This window comes from Leptodactylus fuscus, chromosome 2 (genome assembly GCF_031893055.1).
Source record: "Leptodactylus fuscus isolate aLepFus1 chromosome 2, aLepFus1.hap2, whole genome shotgun sequence".
Classification (NCBI taxonomy): Eukaryota; Metazoa; Chordata; class Amphibia; order Anura; family Leptodactylidae; genus Leptodactylus; species Leptodactylus fuscus.
In genome coordinates, this window is record NC_134266.1 from 243,813,779 (window position 1) to 243,836,092 (window position 22,314).

Sequence of the window (22,314 nt, forward strand, 5' to 3'; positions counted from 1 at the left end):
ATATATATATATATATATATATCTGCATATATAAATAAAAATTTTGCAGAGTTTAAAAGATTTTCTCCAATCTTCTTAGTAGTGACGGTCTGTTGTCTTGATCACATGATACATCCGTGATGCAGGAATTTTCTATGGTCTGGTACTTGTCAGAAGCCCAGCCATGATTTCTTTGTTATGCATGTCACTTTTGTAGATTTTGAGAAACCACTTTTTTAAAGTTTTATGCAAATGAGGCAGTTGGTGCGTTGGGGACGGACCTTCAGCTTCCTTGAGCCATTCTCTTGCTGGTCAGACTTCGAAGTCTGAGCCACCCCAAGCAGTGACACTTAAACCTCTCACTGCTATGACATCACCCATCCTAAATGGGCAACTGCACCAGTGCATCTAGGGCTGAAAGCCCGCCTCCAGTGCACTAACTGTCTCATTTGCATAAAATTGATTCTTCAAATCTATATAAGTGACCTACATAACAGAGGTCTGTTCTCTTAGTGGACTGTGCTCTTAACACAGTAGTGTCTGCTGAATATGCTTTGGGTGGTGCTAGTCCCCCTTGACTCTGGCTACCCCTGCTTTGCTAATGTCTATAAGATTGTAGGAACTGGAAACTTTGATATAAAAACAGACTTGTCTGATCGGAGTCTTGACTCTTATCCAGATGTAGAAAGTGCTTTTGTGATTTCAAGTACATAGGGGAATGTTTGCGATTGGAAGATAAGGGTCCTTGACATTATAAGACTCCTGTGTTTGTTTATTCTGGGATGGTCAAGTAGGGAAGAATGTGCTTTATTTGGTGAATAAACAGGCTATGGTAATTCTGTAGACTTCTTGTTAGTCTAATAAGTCTGTATCCCCAGCATTGCATGTCCAATAATGTAGGAATATGGGGGGATGGATTAGGACTAGTGGAATCTGTCCAAAGCCAATTCTGAGGCTTGTTCTCTTCTAAGGCACCGTGCACACCAGAGTGTGTGGGTCCAATTTTGCAGCAGAATTCACTGGGATGACCCTGACGTCAGATTCCCATTATACAGTCATGACTATGGAGGCTTCGGATACATTCAGTTCTGATGACACGGGCGTCCCCGTATTCAAAATTGAATGAACAGAATCCTCCAATAGATGTAAATGTATAACTGGATTCACTGGATGACGCTCAAATGTCACTGCAAACTCTGCCCCACCCCCGCAGTACACGGTCATATAGAAGGGGCCATACACTCTGCCATGTTCCTCTGTTATTTCTCCTGAGCAAACTGATTTGTTGGCGTTTCCTCTTGTCAAAGGGGCTTTTCTCTATGGTTTCTGTAGTTTGACACAGCTAGCACTGATTGGTCAGTGAGCAGGACACGCCCCCAACTGGACACACCCAGCTGTCCGTTTCATTCATAAATTTCTATGAGGAGGGAAACGCAACAAAGTTCTATGAAAAGATGATTCAGAATTAATAACAAATTCTAAAAACTACTAAAGCGAGGTCCTGGAGAGAGGTCACGGGTCCTCTAAGTTCTTTCAGAAACTGACCAGCTTTTAAAGGGAGTGTGTCAGCACACCATAGCCTGTAAACCTACACACAGTACCTTGCAGGGCTCTGCGTGCCCTTTCCAAAGCCAAAATTTTACACCTTTAAAGCCCATTTCCACTAACTTTCAACTTTAACAAGTTTTTCCTTCTCCATGACTGAGCGGTGGACAGACTGAGGAAGGACGTCTAGGGAAGCGGCATACAAAGTCCTGCAAGGCACTGTGGCTAGCATGCTGTTTCATGCTGACAGACTCCCTGTAATTTTGGGACAACTCTATACAGCTTTTCCATTCTAAACCACAAATGATTACATAGTGTGTGGTTTTTTTTGTTTTTTGTTTTTTTTGTCCCCTCCCCCCTTTAATTTCATGCTTTTCTTTTATTAGGTTAACTTTGTCCTCACTTTCACAAAATACTGCCCTCTGTTGGCAAGCTGCTGTTCATACAGTGTCTCCCCATGTGGTATTGTGGGTGTTGTGAGAACACATGGAGGGTGATGGATGGTGGCTAAAGGCACCTCTGTCTTCTGCATTTGTATTGGCCACGTGGGAGAGTCTACATATGTTAGTGTTGCGTCACTGTTTGCCATGGGCACATTCATAACGGAGCTACATGTAGGGAAATATTTCAGTAGATCTTTCGTAACGTGGCCCAATTCTGAAAAGGACTCTCCAGAACGTAACCATGTTTGATCAGTAAAGGTCTCCATTCACATCAATATGTCCAGCACAGCTGATAAACATTGGCCACTTAAAATAGTGTTTTGGGGTTTTGTTTTGGGGTTTTTTTTGTGAGGGTGTAGGGTCCAATATGATATGGTGACCTATCTGAGTGCCGCTTCATGCAGCTGATCTATGAGCTCTATGTATTGGATTCCCAGGCGGTCAGGTAATCTGTATTTAACCCCTAATATAAGCCCCATACACAATACTTTGCTGTCCAGTGTGCAGTTGCATGTCTTCATGCTCCTTGCCATGTTTTAAGTCCCTCAGTCCCGCTAGTTTGTGACTCTTCAGCTGTTCCAAAACTTCAATTCCCAGCTCTCTACTGTCAAGTGGGCGGTCCTGGGTTGGAGCCGACAGCCAAGGACTGCCTGCCAGCAGAGGGTGCTGTTGTGCTGAAACTAACAGAAATGATTGCTCCGGAATAGTCAGGGCTAGAGAAGAAAACTCCTACTGTATCGGGATCAGTGGAGCCAATAGTTAGTGGAGGCCCTCTTCGAATTTCAGTGGAGATTGCAGACATTAAATATACAGTTGTCATGTTATTTATGAGAACGATCTAATATCCAGTACGGACAGCAGCTAGATGGGCTCGGAGTGACTCTATAAGGTGTTGGTAGGTTGTCTCAGGCATATGGCGCCATGCTGAGTGCAACGCACCCCACATTTGCTGTAGGGTACTGAGGGAGGATTACTAGCATGAACACGATCCTACAGACTCTCAATTGGGTTCAGGTCTGGGGACTTAGGCCAGGGTAGTACTTGGCAGTTTTGGCTGTATTCTTCCAACCGCTCGACGCGCATGTATTTCCTCTGCTGTTAGCGTAGATCACCATGCAGATTAGCAGTCTAGCCTCCATGTTAAGGAGTGTATTTCTATTGCTTGTGCCAATTACAAAGTATTTTCAGCTTTATACTCTGCATTAGATCCAATCTGCCATATTTACAGCACTGTATAGTCATTATAGAAGATTTAGTAACAAATCACGTTGAGTCCTGTCTCTTCCATGTGTCCCAGTTAACAACGCCACAATCAATAGCTCCCCACTGTCACTAGATTATAGCAAACAAGCCGAGCCCTCCATGTTCCTTGCAGCACAGCGGTGACATCGGGAGACATGGGGCACTCCTGTTGCCTTAATCAGCCCCTCTCCTTGTTAAGTGGAAGCCCCCTCCGTTCGTTGAATGGGGACCACCCAGCTTGACGCTCTTCTATCCTACATGCTTTTTTTTTATTTGCTGATTTCTCTGGCCACATGTGAAGTGCAGATCTTCACTCTGTATTTTTTTTTTTTTTTTCCTGAGAACGTGTCTGTAGCCTCTGGAAATTTTCTTGAAGTGGCGTCTTCTCTGCCCGGTTGGCGAAGCTTTGCCTTACGCCTTTATTGTAAAGCTCTTCTGAGACTGTTCCACCACTTATTTATAGGCATATGCGGCCTGTGAGACCCTGAAAAGGATCAGAGCACTTATTTGATCTCGAGTATTTAGAATTAATGAGGATTGTGCTAGACAAAGGCAAGGTGCGTGGCAACTGAAGGCGAGAAAAAGCTGTCTTAACTAGATTTAGACTCAGTCCTGGACCTCCTGTTGCTGCTATAACTTGCCTTCGGTTACTTTTATTTATTTTTTTTCACCCTGGTTCTAGCAGAAAGCGTTAGGGGGGTTGTTTCTGGGGCCTTGGCATTCCCTAGCTTGTATAGGTCTGTATGCCTGGTTATTTGAACCAAGGTGTCTCAGGCTTTTTCTACTTGGTTCAGCAGCAAATTCATGGCGATAGCAGAGTGCTGGTCGGTTATCAAGTACCACTATGCAGCACATACAACACTTGCATAGTGGGCGAGAGGCCCTGCCCACAAAGGCTTACAGTCTGAGGGGATTGGGATTGAGACAGAAGATGAGGAAAGAATGTTCAGATGGTGGTGTGGTGACAGTAGCATTATTGGAGGTTGTAGGCCTTCCTGAATAGGTGAGTCTTCAGGGCCTTCTTGAAGCCTGTGATTGTGGGGGTCAGTCTTATGTATCTTGGTAAGGAGTTCCAGAGTATGGGGGATGCACGGGAGAAATCTTGGAGACGTTTGTGTGAAGAGCGGATGAGAGAAGAGCAGTATACGAGGCCTTTCAAGGTTCGGAGGTTGCGTGTGGGCAGGTAGCGGGATGGCTTTGTATGTCAGGGTTAGTAACTTGAACTCTATTTGCTGGGCAACAGGTAGCCAATGAAGGGATTGTTGAGGGCAGCAGCCGATGAAGAACGAGGGGGAGAGGTGTATTAAGCAAGCAGCACAGTTTAAGGTTAACTGGAGGTGAGTGAGCATATTTGCCCGGAGGCCATGGAGAAGGGTGTTACAGTAATCCATGCGGGAGATTGAGGGCATGGATTAGCATCTTTGTAGTTTCAGAGGTGAGGAAGGAGCGAATTTAATGGATGTTTTTGAGTTGGAGGTGTTGAGGGTTCTGTGACTGGATCAGGTCAAACGCACATGAGGGAAGGTGGAATTTAGAGATTGGGGTGGAGCGCTCTTCATCAGTGACGGTGGAGAACTGTGTTAAGATGAAGAGCACCGAGGGGTTGCCAGGGGTGTAGGGTGAGACTGTCTCTGCCTCCCCCGCTGCCCTCTCCTATGGAGGTCTTCAATTCTCGCAGGGTCTGAGGATGTTTCTGTGAAACTGTAAAATGTAAATTCATTAGAAATGGAGAAGTTGTGGACGTAGTTGAGTTTATTGCATACTGAACAAGAGTTCCATAGCGCAACGGAGAGGACAGGGGAAGAGGAAGGAGCGAGTAAGATAGGTTTAAGATTTAGGGAATTCCGGGCGCTGACGCAGGTTGTGTGAAATGAATTCTCTGAGTACAGCAATTCAGAAATCTGGTTTTGTAGGGAAGTCCATACTGAATTTTCAGTCGGGTTAGTCAATCTGGCTCGGTCAACTGCTTAAGATTCCTTTGGGATGGTAATTATGTAGAAAATTCCTAGAAAATTAGATCATTTAGAGCAGTGGGACCTTAAACCATCTGCAGCTCATTGGGAACAGTAGTGGGGGCATCAAAGCAGCCTGTTATTCATTTGCCACTTGTCTAGACTCTATATAATGGACACATGAAGTGCCTGTGTTATGTTATTTTTCAGGGCAAAATTTTGGCTTGGCTTTGGGAATTTTCTGCTGAGAAATATACATGTAATGCCGACTGTTCTCCTATTCAGTCACCCAAAAAGTAAATACAGAAATCATGATTATTAGATCAGTGTCTAGTGAGGTCTTAGCTGGGACCCCCAGTGAGGTGCAAGAGAAAAACTTTACATAAACGTACAAGTACTCTCAACCCCCATTCATCTCGCTGGAGCTCATGAGGCCTCCGAAGCACTGACATTGAGAGGGGGGATAGATAGATAGATTTATACCCAATTCCTCTCCAAGCCAATTTTTAGGGGTTTTATCCCACTCTCTCATGATAAAATTCTGGAACTTTGCAGCCTGACACCTACAGTATTGGTTTGACCAAAAAGTACACATTTGGGTTCCTGTGCTCAACTTCCTGCATAGCAAATGTACAGGATTGTGATGTCATTCATGGCTATCCAGAAGGAGACCACATCTGAACTATCAAGAGTAAAAACATACAGCAATAAGTTGATTTTAAAAAGGGAATAAAGCGCAAAATCATTCGAAGAACTTTAATTTGCGTAAATGTAAATTTGCAGGCAATGCTACAAATTCTACTCCAAATCAAAATAACAGTTTCTGCAGTTTGTGTTCATCCTTTATAGAAAGTTTAAAGTGGTTTTCTGGGCAAAATTATTTTTGTTTTTATTTTGAAGTAGAATTATTAATATTTGGAGTAGAATTTGTCATGGCCCCTTCTCAGGAAAGTGGATTGATTTGCACAAAAAAGCCTGGAACTGGTTATAGTCACCCCTCTGAGACACAAGGGCATAATGCTGGAGTTCAGCGATGTTTAATGGGTGGGGGTACTAGAGATGTTTTAGGATACATGAGTAGGGTAGAAAAGGGCCAGCCTTAGGTATGTACGACCTGCATGAAAGTACAGGGTACATACAAATCCTCTGTTGGGGGGGGGGGGGGGTGTACATCACTCCAGGTGTTCTAAAGCATAACTTTTATGTTGGCAAACCTTCCCCACACCAGTGGATAGACCTGTTTTGTAGTCTTGCCCACAATGATGCAGACCTATACTATAGCACAGTATTGGGCAGCCTTCCAGTTCAGACACTATGCCTCATTGTTGGGATACTGGTATTGAGCATTAAACGGCTTTAGCCTGTTGAGAAGCTTATCGCCTCCAGTAAAGTCTCTTGTAACGCTTGGGTTGCGGCTGGTTACTGTTGTCTAGGGCTGAGCACTTGAGCTGCACCTGTGGTTCAGTTCAGGTCATACTTTTGTTTGCCTGGAAAACAGCAATTTATTTCTATGCGCGAAGCACGTCGGCAGTGTTATTAAAGCCGTCTATTTAGCGAGAAAGGCTTATGGTAATGGACAAATTAATGCCGACTTACTCACAAGCTAATAGTTAGAGGTTTTCTTCACATAAAAGCATTTTTTTTTTTAATGGTTTGGTAGATCTCCTCCAAATATATTATATTATTGATATATAGGTTTGTTGGGAAAGATTGTGTCACCTGTCACTTATCCATTGACATTTGTGATTTCTGTGCTGTAAAGTCATGGAGACAGAGCCTCCCCTCATGGGCACATACCGGGCAGTCACTTATAGGATCGCCTCCTTGACGTTACAACAGGTTGCTAATAAGGGTATACAGAATTTTTTCCATAAAAGAAACAATACTATATATTAATCTGTTCAGCTCTGCCTGCTCTATAACCTACTACCTACACACAATTTTTCTGGTGACAGGTTTCCTTTTAAGGCTGAGGCTTTGGCTTCATCCTGACAATTTCCAAGGCTGAGATACTGTTGTCCTTTCATTCGAATAGGACGTCAAAATCAGATCAGCGGGGTACAACAACCCCGCTTATGAATAAGCTGCTTGAAGAGTTCATGTCCTCGTAGGCCCTCAGGATAGGTCATCCTTATCAGCACCTCCACCGATCAGCTATTCTAAGCAGCTTATTCCCATAGCATGTAGCAGTGAGCAGACAGTTTTTTTTGTTTTTTTTTCTTTGTTTTTTTTTCCCCAATCAGTATGTCTTTGGAATATGGGATGAAAATCCATGTAAACACGGGGAGCACATACAAACTCCTTGCAGGTGTTTTTTTTTTTTTTTTTTTTTTTTTTGTTTGTTTGTTTTTTGGTTTTTTTCCCTTTGGCGGGATTTGAACACCAGGACTCCAGCACTGCAAGGCTGCAGTACTAATCACTGAGCCACCGTGTGGCCTCTAGCAGACAGCAATGTTCTGTGTCGTGTTCAGATTAGGGAATTGAAGATCTGTTTCCATTAACTTGAATGGGACTCCAGCTGCAGTTACTCAGTTCAGCCACTACATAGAGAACAGCGCTGTCCGCTTCCTTCTCCATTCTCTGTATCAACTGCGGGGGACATTTGTTCAGTTGGGTGTTGAATCCTCATCTAATTCTGATGACCTATTCTTTAGGATAAGGCCTCTAACTTTCTTCTGGAAATGCCATTTATGACTGTAAGTTGCCTTCTGTGATGTGACCTTGTGCGATGTAAATGCTGACGTCCTCACTAGAGGATACTGGTAAGCCTGTAACCCAGATACTAATACCTACCTCTTCTTCTCTTACACAGAAACCTGCTAACATTTTAGTCATGGGTGAAGGTCCAGAACGAGGACGAGTAAAAATAGGTTTGTATAAAAAAACCTCACGCACTTGTTTCATATCTCTATGTAAATGTTATACAAAGCCGAGCAGGCCAGCTAGGGAGGCTTCATGTAGAAAGTGGCTTTTCCTCCATACTTCGACCTATCCAGTTATCGGGTTACAAATCTGTTACACGCTGATAGCCAACCCTTGTCCTCCGCTATTAATAACCGCATTACCAACACACATGAATGTCATGATACAGGATTTATAAAGGGCACGGCCTGCGGTTTTATTGCACTTTCTCATGGTCATTAAAGACTGGTTCCCTCAGTTACATAACCCAGCTAATGTTATCTGGGACGGCCTGTGGTGGACGGCTGTGCTGGGTTTATCTACATAAACTGATGCCTTAAAGGAGAACTCCAGCACTGCAATGAAATTTTAATCCCACCCCCTACAATAATAAATACCAATGTATGCTGGATTTATGGAAGGCAAAAAGCCACTCTTTTCCGCTTTTGTCATGTGGTTAGTTATAGGGTGGTCAGTGTGCTGGGTATAGTCTATTCCCTGTACAGCCAGGGCTTGCAGTTCCAGTCCTAGTTATATACTGGCTATGCTAGGTTCACACCTGTGTTCGGGTTTTCGTTCAGTGGGTCTGTCCGTTTAAAAATAGTGGTATCCTCAGAAACCCACGGACCCTATAGACACTAATGGAGTCTGCAGGATTTCCACCCAGAAGGGACAGACAAATGCAGGGAGACGGGTCCTGCTTGCCGGACTCTTCTCTCCACATTTTAATGCAGAAGAGGAACTGAATCCCCGAGCGCTAGTGTGAACCCAGCCTTACTATCATCATAGTGTTACTTTATCTGCTAATGAAAACCAACCTGCCGATCACCAGGCCCATTCTTTGGCCCCCAAGTGCTTCTACTGACGGGTCAATCCTATTAAGCTGGGATAAGAAGGTGCATCTATGATCCATCCAATGCTCTGTATGACTACACTTAATCTGCAGTATCCACTTCTTAACTTGTCCCTTTATGTCTTGTCTCTTGCAGCGGACATGGGATTCGCCCGGTTATTTAATTCACCTTTAAAGCCTTTAGCTGATTTAGATCCCGTAGTTGTTACATTCTGGTATCGAGCTCCAGAGCTGCTCCTGGGGGCCAGACATTATACCAAAGCTATTGGTAAGTAGAGGAGATGGATAATGTATCACCCCACCACCACTGTATCTGTCAGTCTGACTCAACAGTTTTATGTCTTTATCCTACTAATATTATAAGTGTGAAAGTTTGTGTGTTTGGATGTTTGTGAGTTTGGATGTTTGTTCCTCAATCACGCTAAAACGCCTGGACGGATTTGCGTGCAATTTTCCACAAACATAATTTCCCTTAGGATTGAGTCACAGGCTACTTTTGGTGCCACTAAACATGGCTTCCTAGCAGGAGACTCACAAAAGCAGGACTCCTAGTCCCAGCTATAGACTCACACACACTGCCTGGCATTTCCTGCCTCAACCTGCCTGCACACTCCTTACTGTCACCTCAGGAGTAGCCCTCACTCTACTCACTCACATTTACATATAGCTCTATATAACAGATGTCTGTATCACTACATACACAATACAACGCATCACATTCTGTATCACTACATACACAATACAACACATCACATTGTCTGTATTGCTACATACACAATATAACACATCACATTTGCTATCCCACCAAACTTTTTCAAGCACTTTTACAGTTTCACACGTCTGTGTCCGCCCAATTCTCAAATCACCGCAGACGAATTCGCGGGTAAAAGCTATTTTCTATAGTTTCAACTTTTATCTACTAAGGAATGCTTTTATTTATTTATTTTTTTAGTCTTAAGACTATATTGACCTTTATTTTAGTACCACATAGCATCCACCTAATAGACCCCCAAAATTCCAAGTGGAGGCTTAACCCTCATGCTGTGCAGTAATAAAGGGTATCATATGGTCTGTCATTGCTGTAAAGGATTGTGGTGCTGTGTCTGAATGCAGAAATGGTGACATTGGAGACAGTACCAACTAAACAAGTGTTCTTGTGATATACACACGGCACACAGTCACATACCCTAATAAAGTGCAGTGTTCGTGACCGGCCTGGGTTTCTCAGATGGTCACACAGTGTGAGGCGATGTGCACACTCCTCCAGTTGCCTCCTCCGCTCTCCTCTATCCACTTACTAGAGCTGGAGAATTATTCAGGCTCAGTAGTAAAACTTGATATAAAAGTTTTCTACACTATCGAGTGTCGGACTGTAACGTGTGAGGCTTCTTGTCAGCTCCAAATGTGGCCTTCATGTTACAGTAAATGGACTTGGAAGGAACATTGTGGGTCCGACTAATACTTAGAGCGGGCCATGGGGGGAATGAGAGTATGAGACAGATGCAGAGAGTACCAAAGGCCATGTGCTACCCCCTCTGGCCCTGCACTCGCCATTACTCAGTGTATCTGCCTTTTAAAGGGATTGTCTGTGTGATTTTATGTAAATAGATTTTTTTTTTGCTACCCTTTAAATATAAAGGGATTATGCAGGTTTTTTTTTTTTTTTTTTTAATAACCCAGTTCCTGGTCAAATTCTTTTATGAACAGCTGGTTCCCCAGTGGCCTCCAACTCTGAGTCACATGATCAGAACCAGCAAATCAGCACCTGAGTCACATCGCCGCTTTCTCCTTCTTTGTCAAGTGTGTATTTGCTGTACTATGTGCTCTGGCAGATGTTAGACACACACCCCACTTTCTGCCCCTTCTCCCCCCCGATGCCACCTCTTTTTGGCAGATCCATATATGTGCAGCAAAACCTAATTTATAGTTTATCCATGCTGTCATGTTTACTACTTTTGCAAAAAAAAAAAAAAATCTGCCGTTATGTTGCCGATGTCCGACTTCTCAAGCGGACGGAAAAACCCTACGTCGTGTTTTTCTGTCCGCTTGAAAAGTCGGACATCTTTACAAGCAGACCGTGAAGGACAGGCACAGGGTGCAAAAGAACTCAGCCGATCACCATTTAAATAAATGACAGGTGTCACGGACACAGCTAGTGTCTGCTCCTAATGTCCGTGAGAGATTTTGAACGGACACTACCCGTCGGACACAGACGGTATTGTGAACACTCCCTCAATCACTTTTTTGTATTCTGTTTTGTGGAGGCAAGTTCACAAAAAAATCTTTAAGATTCAAAAGAGGTTAAAAAAAAGTTGTTTTTTTTTCCTCCCTCTTGGTATTCATAGGCCAGACTAGATCCCATGATCTTCGTGACTGCTGATGTAATACACTGCAGTACGGCTTTATTGCTGTGTATTATGGCTGCCTGTACACCTGTGGCAGGGTGTAATAGGATGGCAGACCCTAATAAAGGCCCCATGACTGGCGACCGCTGTACATGTCAACTACTTGCCGCCTCCTCTGTAAAAGTCCAGCAGGGTGCCCAAAAGCATTAAAGGAAATGTCCATCTTGTAACCATGTGTCTTATTGCTGCATTGCATTTATAATAATAAAAAAAAAAAAAAACCTAAATGCAAAACGCCTGTAAATGTTTCCTCACTCCATACAAAAATGTCCTGATGTGTCTCCATGCTGTCAAACACTGTGTAGTTCTATTGCCACCCATCTAGCCTCAACTAACATGCCAATGGATCTAACAAATAAGTCTGTAATAAGTTACGTTTTGTGCAAAGATTTGCAACTTTTTGCTGCCCTCACCCCTTTCCCAACAGACTTCTAGTTGTTTGTGTCACTGTGTAATGGCCAGATGGTAGCAAACTCTGTGACACGTGTTCAGTCTATACAGTTCTAGTCTATGTAAACCAGCTTGTTCCCCTTCCTATACCTTGTAGTAGTGTACAGGTAGTCCTCGGGTTCCGACGGTCTCGGGTTACGACGTTTCGTCGTTACGACAGCTCCCTTGTAACAGAAAACTGCCAGCACTCCCAGCTAGCAAGGACTAGCCTGCGGAAAATCAATGCTGGCAGCTTGCTGTTACAAGTGAGCTTGTAAAATAAAACCCTGAAACAGAATGTGAAACTTACCGTACGGTGCAGGGTGGGCGGGCGGGCATTCAGGCCTCCTCTTCCTCCGATGTTCCGTCCTCCTCCGGCGCTCGCAAGCTGATAATGGCCAGGGCACATGCGCAGTATCATGATGCTTCTATTACGGCTACTGCGCATGCGCCCAGGCCATTATCAGCTTGCGAGCGCCGGAGGAGGACGGAACATCGGAGGAAGAGAAGGCCTGAATGCCCGCCCGCCCACCCTGCACCGTACGGTAAGTTTTAAAGGGGGGGGGGGAGGTTGATCCGTTCCTACGCGGCGTCGGTATGGTAGGTTCCGACTTACGTCGAAATTCGGTTTACGACGCCGCGCAGGAACGGATCAACGTCGTAAGTCGAGGACTACCTGTATATGGATCCAGCTCTCCGATGGTGCGGTTCACTTTAAGGTGTATTAATAACTATCTGCTTATTTTTTGGGAGATTTTGTTGGCGTTCAGATAATATGCCAAGCAAAAACTAAAAAGGTCAGAGAATCCTTTCATTCCTTTCCCAGGGAATTCCCTCCTTGATACTTAATTATCACATCCTTTGAAATGTCAGACTGTGCAAATCCTAAAAGACTCCTTCCATGAATATTACATCTTTTTTGCACATGTTTGCATTTAATATCTTTTTACAGTACTTCATTTAACACTGCTGATTATTTTGCAGATTTTCTGCTTAAAGGGGTTGTTTTAGATCAACAATGCTTAAATTGGTTTCTCATCAAAGACTGGCCCTGACTGGTCACCCCAGGTCCTGCCGTTAGACCTGCTGAGGGAAGCCGTGGCCACTGGGACTCCCTTGGTGACCACTACAGAGGCAGTACAGTAATCCATGGTCTTCATCCATGTAATGGGGGACAATTCTGCAGCGTGACTTTCTATTCTCAAGAATATCCATATTCTAGGTCCTCAGTATGTAATCCATGGTGGTCTCACACCCAGCCAGAACACACACACGTGTTTCTGGAAGCTGCTGCAGTGGTCAAGGATTGTGTGCAGGCTCATCCTATTCAAGTAATGTGAGTAGCACTGCTGCCCTATCACTGTATAGTGGTGGTGGTCCTGGGGAATAGTGCTATTACTTTAATAGGTGCAGTGCTATACACGTGCCCCATCCTCCAGAAGCTTCCGGGAACCTGGAGACTGCTGACATGGTCAATCTCCCTAAAAATATAAAATCAAAAATTGTGTGTTATGATCTTGATGCAGATTCAAGTAAACCATTGACTTCTTTTTTTTTTCCCTTTTCAGATATATGGGCTATAGGATGTATATTTGCAGAACTTCTAACGTCTGAGCCAATTTTTCACTGTCGGCAAGAAGACATAAAGACTAGTAATCCTTACCACCACGACCAGCTAGATAGAATATTTAATGTCATGGGATTTCCTGCAGGTATGGTATCTACAAGGACGGGATTTGCTCGGTGTGAGGGTCTCACTAACCCTATTTACATGGCATTATGTTATCCTTTTGTGCACGTTATATGGCTATACACATACCAGTTTTAAGGGACTCTGTCACAAAGTAGGCAATGCTGAAAATGATGACTCCTAGGTTGTAAGTTCTGGCCTGGTGCCTGAATAACATAATCTATGGTGTAGTCCTGCTGGCTTTTAAACTGTGAGCCGAGGAGTATCCGCATATGGTAGCGTGCACTGAGGGCCTATTACTCCAGTGTGGACAAGTGCATGACTTTTTTTTTTTTTTTTTTTTTTTTTGCAGATAAAGACTGGGAAGACATCAAGAAAATGCCTGAACACTCTACACTTATGAAGGATTTTCGCAGAAATACGTAAGTTGGTAGATGGGCAACATCTGTGTCCCATTCTACTGTATATGATCTAGTGATTGTAATTCGTAACCTACTCTTCTCACTAGTCACTGGATAAGGAGTGTCTTTTAAATCGTCAATTGTAGTCATAGTCAGCATTATATCTGTATGTATTTGGATTTGTAGTTTTTTTTTTTTGTTTTTTTTTAGGGGGGGGGGTTGGGGTTTCGTAGAGAAGGATATTTCGTTAGAGCCGCCTTCACTTATCTGTTTGTTTATTGCCTTTTTATTTATTTTTTTCCCAGTTATACCAACTGCAGCCTTATTAAATATATGGAGAAGCATAAAGTAAAACCAGACAGCAAAACATTCCACTTGGTAAGTGCAAAGTTAAAGGGGCTCTATCATTGGGAAGAGTCATTTTTAACTAAACATATACTTGCATCACCTTTAGAAAGTCTATTCCACACCTACCTTTTTGTACGTTATCACCTCAGTAGTTTTTGAATGAGCCTGTTTTTATTCATATACTAATTAGCCCCCAGCGTGCACCCGGAAGTGTTAGCGAGCACTGTCTGTTGTGTGTGTATGAGGGAAGGGAGTTGAGGCAGCCTGTGCTGTACACACAGCAGACAGTGCTCGCTGATACTTCCGGGGGCTAATTAGCATATGAATAAAAGCAAGCTTATTCGAAAACTACTCAGGGGATTAACATACAAAAGGTAGGTGTGGAATAGCCTTTCTAAAGGCTATGCAAGTATATGTTTAGTTAAAAATGACTTTTCCCAATGATAGAGCCCCTTTAATTTTATTATGGAGGTTGAATAACTGACAAGCCTGGTTTATACGAGTATGGTTGGATCAGTTGATAAATGGTTGGGTTTCATAGCACGATGTTCTTCAAACGGTTATCCATCCATTCCCCCTCCTATCTACTGGGTGAGACAGTGGCTGTGGCAGTCTTCGCAAGGCCAACAAGTATATAACAATACTTGCCAGTTGCCCCATCCTCTGGCTATACTATCTCTGCCTTATGCCAGCCTAAAACCTACTCAGAACTGGCGTGAGATGCACAAAGAAGGACTTGTGGTGTCGCCCGCAGGCTAGGGGGCAGCTTCATATTTACAACAATTAAGTTGCTTTTATAAAGCACATTTTATAATTTGCACCCTCTGCTGGCCGAGAATTAACATATCAAATATTACATCATTTAATATTTCGTAAAAAGTGATAATTAATTTTGACAAAAAAGTATTTTAATTGCACAATTGAAAAAGGGGGAAAAAAAAGGAAACAAGTTGACCTTTAAAAAATTGCTTTGTGTACCTGCGATCAGAGCTTATTTTCTCAGAGGGGATTAGGATGTATGAAAGAAATAACAAGCTTGGGGGAAACATGGTGGTGGCTCAGTGGTTAGCACTGTAGCCCTGCAGTGCTGGAGTCCTGGGTTTGAATCCCACCAGGATCAACATCTGCAAGGAGTTTGTATGTTCTCCCCGTGTTTGTGTGGATTTCCTCCCATTCTACAAAGAAATACTGATAGGGAAAAAAAACTAAATTGTACACTTTGATCCCTATATGGGGCTCACAATCTACAGAAAAAAAAATTACAAGCTTGAGAAGGTTTATTGCAAATATCTGTTTGGTATAAATGTGTGGGATTTTTTTTAATTTTTTTTTTATATATATATAAAGCTTCAGAAATTGCTGACAATGGACCCAATAAAGAGAATTTCCTCTGAGCAAGCTATGCAGGATCCATATTTCCTAGAAGACCCACTTCCCACATCCGAGTAAGTAACCTGCTAAAAGCCTGTTCATTTCCATATACTACATGTGTCGTGCTCTGCTGGATAATAGAGATACACAACTACGCAGCTCCCACTCCCCTTTTCAATGGAGTATCACCTATAATCCTGTTTCCAGGGGTCTCATTTACTGCTGAGAATCCAGGAAAGGTGAATTAAAGTGGTTCCTAGATTCATCCTCCATTTTGTGTTGTCCTCAAACAATCACTTGGTTGTTTCATTCATCAGAATTGTATGTATATACAGTTTTATAGACTTGTATACCACTAGCATTAACCGTGACTTCGTCCACAACCCCCTCACCCCCTGTGTGACCCACCTGCAGCGCTGCCCAGGCCATAGCCCCCCTCCTTGACTTGTGGCCGCAGCAGGCCCTTCCAACACCAGTGCGCCCATGGACCCCCGGGCCCCCACCTTGCTCCCTACTGCAACCCTAGCCTCACCCCCTCCCCACCGCGTCCTCCCCGTGCGCCGAGGTTACTGGGGTGCATAGGGTCGGCAGGCCGTGCACGACACAGGTAGATGGCGGTTTGTGGGAGTTCAGCACAGTTCCCTCTACCCCTTCCAACCCCCGGGTGCCCAGCGGACTCGCCATTCCACGTCAGGCTTCAGCCATGCCAGCACGTGCGGCTCTTGGCTGCCGGCATGCACAACGCCATTTTCTTCCAGTCACTGTGCGGCCGGCTTGTGGCTCTCTAGCTCCGCCCCCGAAGTTGCCTGGTCCAATCGGAGCCCCGCGCTTGACGTCATCTCAGGTCCTTCAGCCTACACAGACCGTGAATTCGGTACTCCCGGTCGGCGAACTCGGCAATATACGGGGATGGTGAGGCGCCTATGTTCTTTTCCGGGTGGCTTTCTAGATATGTGCAAAATTTCAGTGAAATCCGTTCGCCCGTTGCGGCGTGATTGTGGAACAAACATCCAAACACACAATAATATTAGTAAGGATAGAATAACACACCTGACTTGCCTTCCTGATGCTGTCTTGAGGGATTGCAGCCTCAACATGGCAACCCCTTTTTTCTATTGAAGCCAAACTAATGATAAACTAATCCGGTGTCATAAATCTCCTAAAAAGTCGCTTATAGCTGGGATATGGCAAGTCAGAGCCCCCCTCTAATATTACCTGGTGGCCATTCAGATGAAGGGAACTTTGTGGGCATCGTCCCTTCCCCCTCATCACTCCGGCTGATGGAGGGTATTTCAAGTGAGGGACTTCCTTCTATGGCTTAATAGGGCAAATAGATGATGGCTGTCATGGTAGCCCCTTTGGCTGGCTGACTGTATTTGTACTGACCAGTTGTTTTGTTGCAGTGTGTTTGCAGGCTGCCAGATTCCTTATCCGAAGAGGGAGTTCCTCACAGAAGAGGAGCCTGATGATAAGGGGGACAAGGTAAGTGTCTAAGGTCACCTATAGACCATGCCGGTTATATGAGACAAGGGTCCACGTCATGGGATAAAATCATTCAGTAGCTTCAGCACATAAGTAGAAGGCTGGATTCACACATGGCCATATCTGCTGCAAATTCTTTGCATATTTTCCCTGGACTTACATCACAGCAGGTGCCTGGCAAGTCCGCCTCTTAAGTTCCCATGTCAGATGTGGACTTTGCAGGGCATTGTCCATGTTGTATCCACCCTGGCACTTGTGCTTTACATGTGATGCCCACCGGCACGGTGCTCATTGAGCGGCTGGGTTTCTCGTGTCTATAGACAGCTTGTATCTATATATTACCATTGCACAGCACCATTTAAGGGAACATTTATTTTGTTTTGTTTTTTCTTTACTAATAATGGTTTCTTTCATCACTAAAGAAAAACCAGCAGCAGCAGCAAGGCAATAATCATACTAATGGCACCGGGCACCCAGGAAACCAAGACAACAGCCACGCACAAGGGCCACCGCTGAAGAAAGTGAGGGTTGTCCCCCCTACCACTACCTCAGGTGGACTCATCATGACCTCAGACTATCAGGTAACGACCCTTCGGCTCTCTGGGTGTGTAACTTTTGGTTTTTTAGGGCACCATCTTTTTCCAGTGGAAATTGGGATGATTGAGTATAGCTATCAGGTTAGAGACTAGGTCATGGTCACCACTTACCATACTGTCACACAGTACCATGTAGGTGGATATGGCAATGCTAAGGGTGTACTAGTCCAAGATAAAAATGAGGGCATAATCTCCTGCTCATCTGCTCAGTGTTTGGTTGGAGGCCATCTGGGGTGGCGGCAGCCTAATGGTTGTCCTACTGCAGCGGAGGGGAAGGCTCCTGTTTTATATGGGTTTTTTTTTTTTTTTTTTACCCAAATCCTTTTAGCTATTAATAAGATTAAAGCCCTTTTAGACCTAAGTAACAGAACCAAGTGTTCAAAGTTGCTATGCCGTATTGAGAGCATACAGAGCATGTCCTATCCACATCTGTGAAAACATTGAATCCATGTAAGATGGCCAGTGCTCTGATGTCATCCGTGTACTTTTCATTAAAAATTAAACTTAAATCACATGACCACGGCCCGACTTTTATCCACTAGGAGTAACAGAATGAAGGACAACAAGCCAAGAGCTAGAAAACAGTGTGGAATATATACAGAAAGTATATTGGAAAATTGTACAACTTTTAATTATACAAATCATAACATTTGTCTCTCCAATATTGGTCTGAAAGTGGCCAACCCCTTTAAATTATTATGAGAGCCTTGTATGAAAGCAAAGGTTAGACCTATAACGTGGCATAAAAACAGGATAAAATGGATGTAAATCTCTTTATTTTATTCTGTTTTTCTAGCGTTCCAATCCACATGCTGCCTATCCAAACCCTGGACCAAGCACATCACAACCTCAGAGCAGCATGGGATATTCGACTACCTCCCAGCAGCCTCCACAATACTCCCATCAGACTCACCGGTACTGAGCTTTGTACCCAGAGACCAGGAATTGTCAATGCACTGTCGCTTGGGCTTGTGGCCGCCTGCCTGGAGCCTGGCTTTGGAATGTACTGTACAACCACACCTTGACTATGTCCAAAAGCCAAGTTACACAACATTTCACAGAATGTAGATCCCACGTGGAGGTTCGAGAGCACGCAATTCTTAGCACAGTCGATATTGTGAATTTGCTACTTCCATAGTATACTTGAAAATGGTTTAAATCGACCAATGCATTTCTTTCAGTGATGCTAGCAGGTGAAGCTGTGAAGTATGCTTGGAACAAACAGTTTTTCGTTATCGTATGTGGTGACTTCTTACCGTAAAAAAAAAAGTCTGACCAATTTTTATTTTTTTCATTTTTTTTCTTAATATTTCCCATCATCATCGCACAAGGCTGGAACAAACCTATCCAGATCACTTTGGTACCTTTTTTTTTTAGTTTTCCTTTTTGCATTGAATCCTTTGTGTGATGAAGATTATCACAGTGATCAGTATTTTTATTTTTTTTACTTTTTACTCCCATTATTAAAGGGGTTTTCCAGAACTTTAATATTGATGACCTATCTTTAGTCTCAGCCTCAGATTGGTGGGGGTCACCACCAGCACATCTCAATGGGCTGTGGTGCTCAAATGATACGTTTAATCATGGCTATGTATTGTACTGCAGCCCCTTATTAGTGTAGTACAAAGCACCGCCATGACACAGTATGCAGTGCTGTGCCGGGTTGAAGCTAGAATGGAGTGGTTTGAAGTAGATCCATTAGATGGCGCTGCCTTGACTGCAGGTTTGTTAGCTGTGCGGTCTTCACTCGTCATAGCTACCACCCTTTGCTGTGGCATTTCTTGTTGAAGCATGGGCCAAATGGCAATAAGTAAACTGCTCTCGCCCTAAACCCACCTGGTTTGACGTGGACACGGGATGGTGTCTAATACTTAAGTTACAGGAGGGGGTGTAGAGATGGGGTGGTGCCTAACATGGCAGGAGTCAAGGCATCAACATTTACTGGCTCCGACCCAGGGAGAACCTACTTCTAACTCCTCCATTCTAGCATCTACCCTGACAGCAGCCTCTTCAACCAGGCAACTGCTATGGAAGTCAGACCTCCACCAGTCTATTGATGGCCTGTCCTTAAAGGGGTTGTCTGGGATTTGGACAAATCCCAGTGGAGGCTAGGGAACACAAAAATGCATCCTTGCTGGTCTTCAGTGCGCCATTGTCCGTTCAGTCTCGTGCCGTGCCCTTGTCGCCGAAAGTCCTGAGCCCCATGTGACCACTAAGGCCATCGATTGGAAAGCAACTGGTGACATCACTCACATACATCACTGATCCTTACCAGCGATTGCTGAGGCCACTGATCGGTCTCAGCAGTCATGTGGGGTGCAGGAGTTCTGGCGGCGAGCACGGCACGAGACCGAATGGACAAAGTGCCGGGACAGGTGAGTGAGTGAAGTTTTTTGGTCACACCCTCCCTTCTAAGGACGGGGTCATCATCAGTCCTTGAAACCCCCCTTAACCTTTTTCATTTTCAGTACGATCCTCCCAAAGATTACAACCTGACTTTTTCTGAATAACTTTTTAACTTGACTGGTATTAAAGCTGCTATATGATAGTAAATGTCTGAAACTGATTTGAATCCGTTTGCTCCAGCAAACAAACCAACAAAAAAATAAGAATAATTGAAAAAAAATCTAAAAAAAAAAGAATGAATAGTCCTCTTTTTATTTTTTTCCTCTTGATGTTGCTGACTTGTGAGCATGCTATGGAGTTTTTACGAAGCAAAAAAACAATGAGCATGAAAGTTGCTCGTGATCAGACGCGGCGTCTGGTCGGATCTTTCTCAGCTGGCTTGGTGTAGTGGATTTCAAATCAGTTCCTATCTGTTTTTATTTGGTCGGCACCTTACTTTAGGGTGGATATTGTTACAGCGGAGGACATGGGGTAGGAAAGCCTTAGAATTTACAAGGAAACAAACTGTAACATACAATGTACTGTATCAAACTATTTTACATGAATGACAAGTATTCTGATTAAAAAAATAATTCAACATTGTTAAAGCAAGGTGTTAAGTAATAAATTTATTTTTCATAAAACAAAAGGATAATTTGTGTGTGTTTGTCACAAAACAATGGTTGTATCGCCAATACGTTCCGTGGCGCGGTATAGGATGGAGATTGCTCCCACATCAGTCATTGTATGTGTTGCATTGCAAAAACCTGGCTCTTCTATTGCAGGCTACCTAGCATAGCCTGCAATAGAATGACAGGCCTGGAAGCCTTCACAAGGCTCCCCGCTGTCATGACAATGGGATCCCGGCCCCAGAGCTTGCTCCAGGTGCTGGCGCCCATGTGCTGCTGGGAAAATGGCACCTCAGTCAGCTTTGACCAAGGCGCCAGAGGGGTTAATGCCCCCAATTGGTGTGGGCATCGACCGGGGGCATTAGTGCTGGGTGTTTACTGTATAAAACAGTAGACACATGGCGGCCGCCCGGAATACCAAATGCAATTGCAAGCACTGTGTAGTGAAAGCACACGGACCACATAGACTATAATGGGGTCCGTGTGCTGGCCACGTGCTGCCAGCACGAATCATGCGGAGAGGAACGTAGATTGGGGAACTACTTTCCTGTCTGCATGTTCTGTGTGGAGATTTGGCGGTAAGCACAACGGACCCCATTATAGTCTATGAGGATCCGTGTGCTTTTACTGTACAGCGATTGCGTTTGGTATTCCGTTCAGGGGGGTCCCCATGTGGACTCCCCCGGATGGAATATCAACGCAGATGTGAGCCAACCCTTAAATTGAGGACACTTAAGGGTCAGGTAGCAGACCTTGGGGCCTTTTTTTTTTTTTTTTTTTTTTTGATGAAATTAGTTGACCACCTCTGGGTTAAGAGATTTCTCGACTCAGACTTTCAGTCGGGTCTGTAGGACCTTAATACAGACCTTTCTGCTTTAGTTGTCTCCCTTCCTTCAAATCGATTTTTGTCATTCCCATTAAATTCTCCTTCACGTCTCCTAGGAGGTGCTGCTTCCTTCTTTTTTCCATCTATCTAAGCAGCAGGAAAGATTCCATTGCCTAGATGTTAGAAGATGCCTTCTGAGATGCATGGAAGCTTCTTCTGAATGGAGTAGGGATGAAAACCTTCTGCTTCAGTTTGAGGGTGGTCGGTGGTCTCCAAACCCGCACAGCCACGATTACCAGATGGGTTCAGCTTGCTATTTTTGTAGCTTACTCCTCTTTCCTAATCTCCTCCAGAAGGGTTTGGGATTCTACCAGGGCAGTTGACACCTCATGGTCAGAAAGGCCAACTCCACCTTATCTCAGATCTTTAAGGCTGCAACATGAAGCTCTTATCGGACCTTACAAGCACTAGAGGCTGAATTTATATTTTGATCTGGACCCTCCTTTCAGGAGGAAGGTTTTTCTGAGCATTGTCCCCCTCTAGTTAGCTCTTAGCCTAGTCGTCTTTGTTTATAGGGACACCGTTTTCCAGACTGTGTCCACTTATTTAGCATGTAGTCAGGTCTTCAGGTTTATAAGGTAAGCCTAACAGATTAGACCTGGGGTGGGCAATTAATTTTCCCATGGGGCCACATGAGTAATTGTAACAGTTCTAGAGGGCCATGTGCGGCGTGGCAAATTTAGCGCCACCCACTTCTCCCCTGACTCCGCCCATTCTCAATCACTTTTCCATGTTCCCCACAAAGTAAAATCCTCCTACAGTCACCCTAACATTATA

General features: G+C 44.1%; 1 protein-coding gene across 3 annotated transcripts in view; it reads left to right on the plus strand.

The window, feature by feature from the left end:
- The window catches only part of CDK8 (cyclin dependent kinase 8), a 43,407-nt gene extending 22,775 nt beyond the window's left edge, over nt 1–20,632 (plus strand). For all 3 annotated transcript variants that reach the window (XM_075265964.1, XM_075265965.1, XM_075265966.1), the window contains 9 exons: nt 7,974–8,031; nt 9,052–9,183; nt 13,318–13,461; nt 13,792–13,861; nt 14,146–14,218; nt 15,536–15,633; nt 16,963–17,041; nt 17,464–17,622; nt 18,434–20,632. In XM_075265964.1, the coding sequence (XP_075122065.1) occupies nt 7,974–8,031; nt 9,052–9,183; nt 13,318–13,461; nt 13,792–13,861; nt 14,146–14,218; nt 15,536–15,633; nt 16,963–17,041; nt 17,464–17,622; nt 18,434–18,559 (939 nt within the window). In that variant the 3' untranslated portion in view covers nt 18,560–20,632. The remainder of the gene's footprint in view (nt 1–7,973; nt 8,032–9,051; nt 9,184–13,317; nt 13,462–13,791; nt 13,862–14,145; nt 14,219–15,535; nt 15,634–16,962; nt 17,042–17,463; nt 17,623–18,433) is intronic.
- The last annotated feature ends 1,682 nt before the right edge of the window (nt 20,633–22,314 follow it).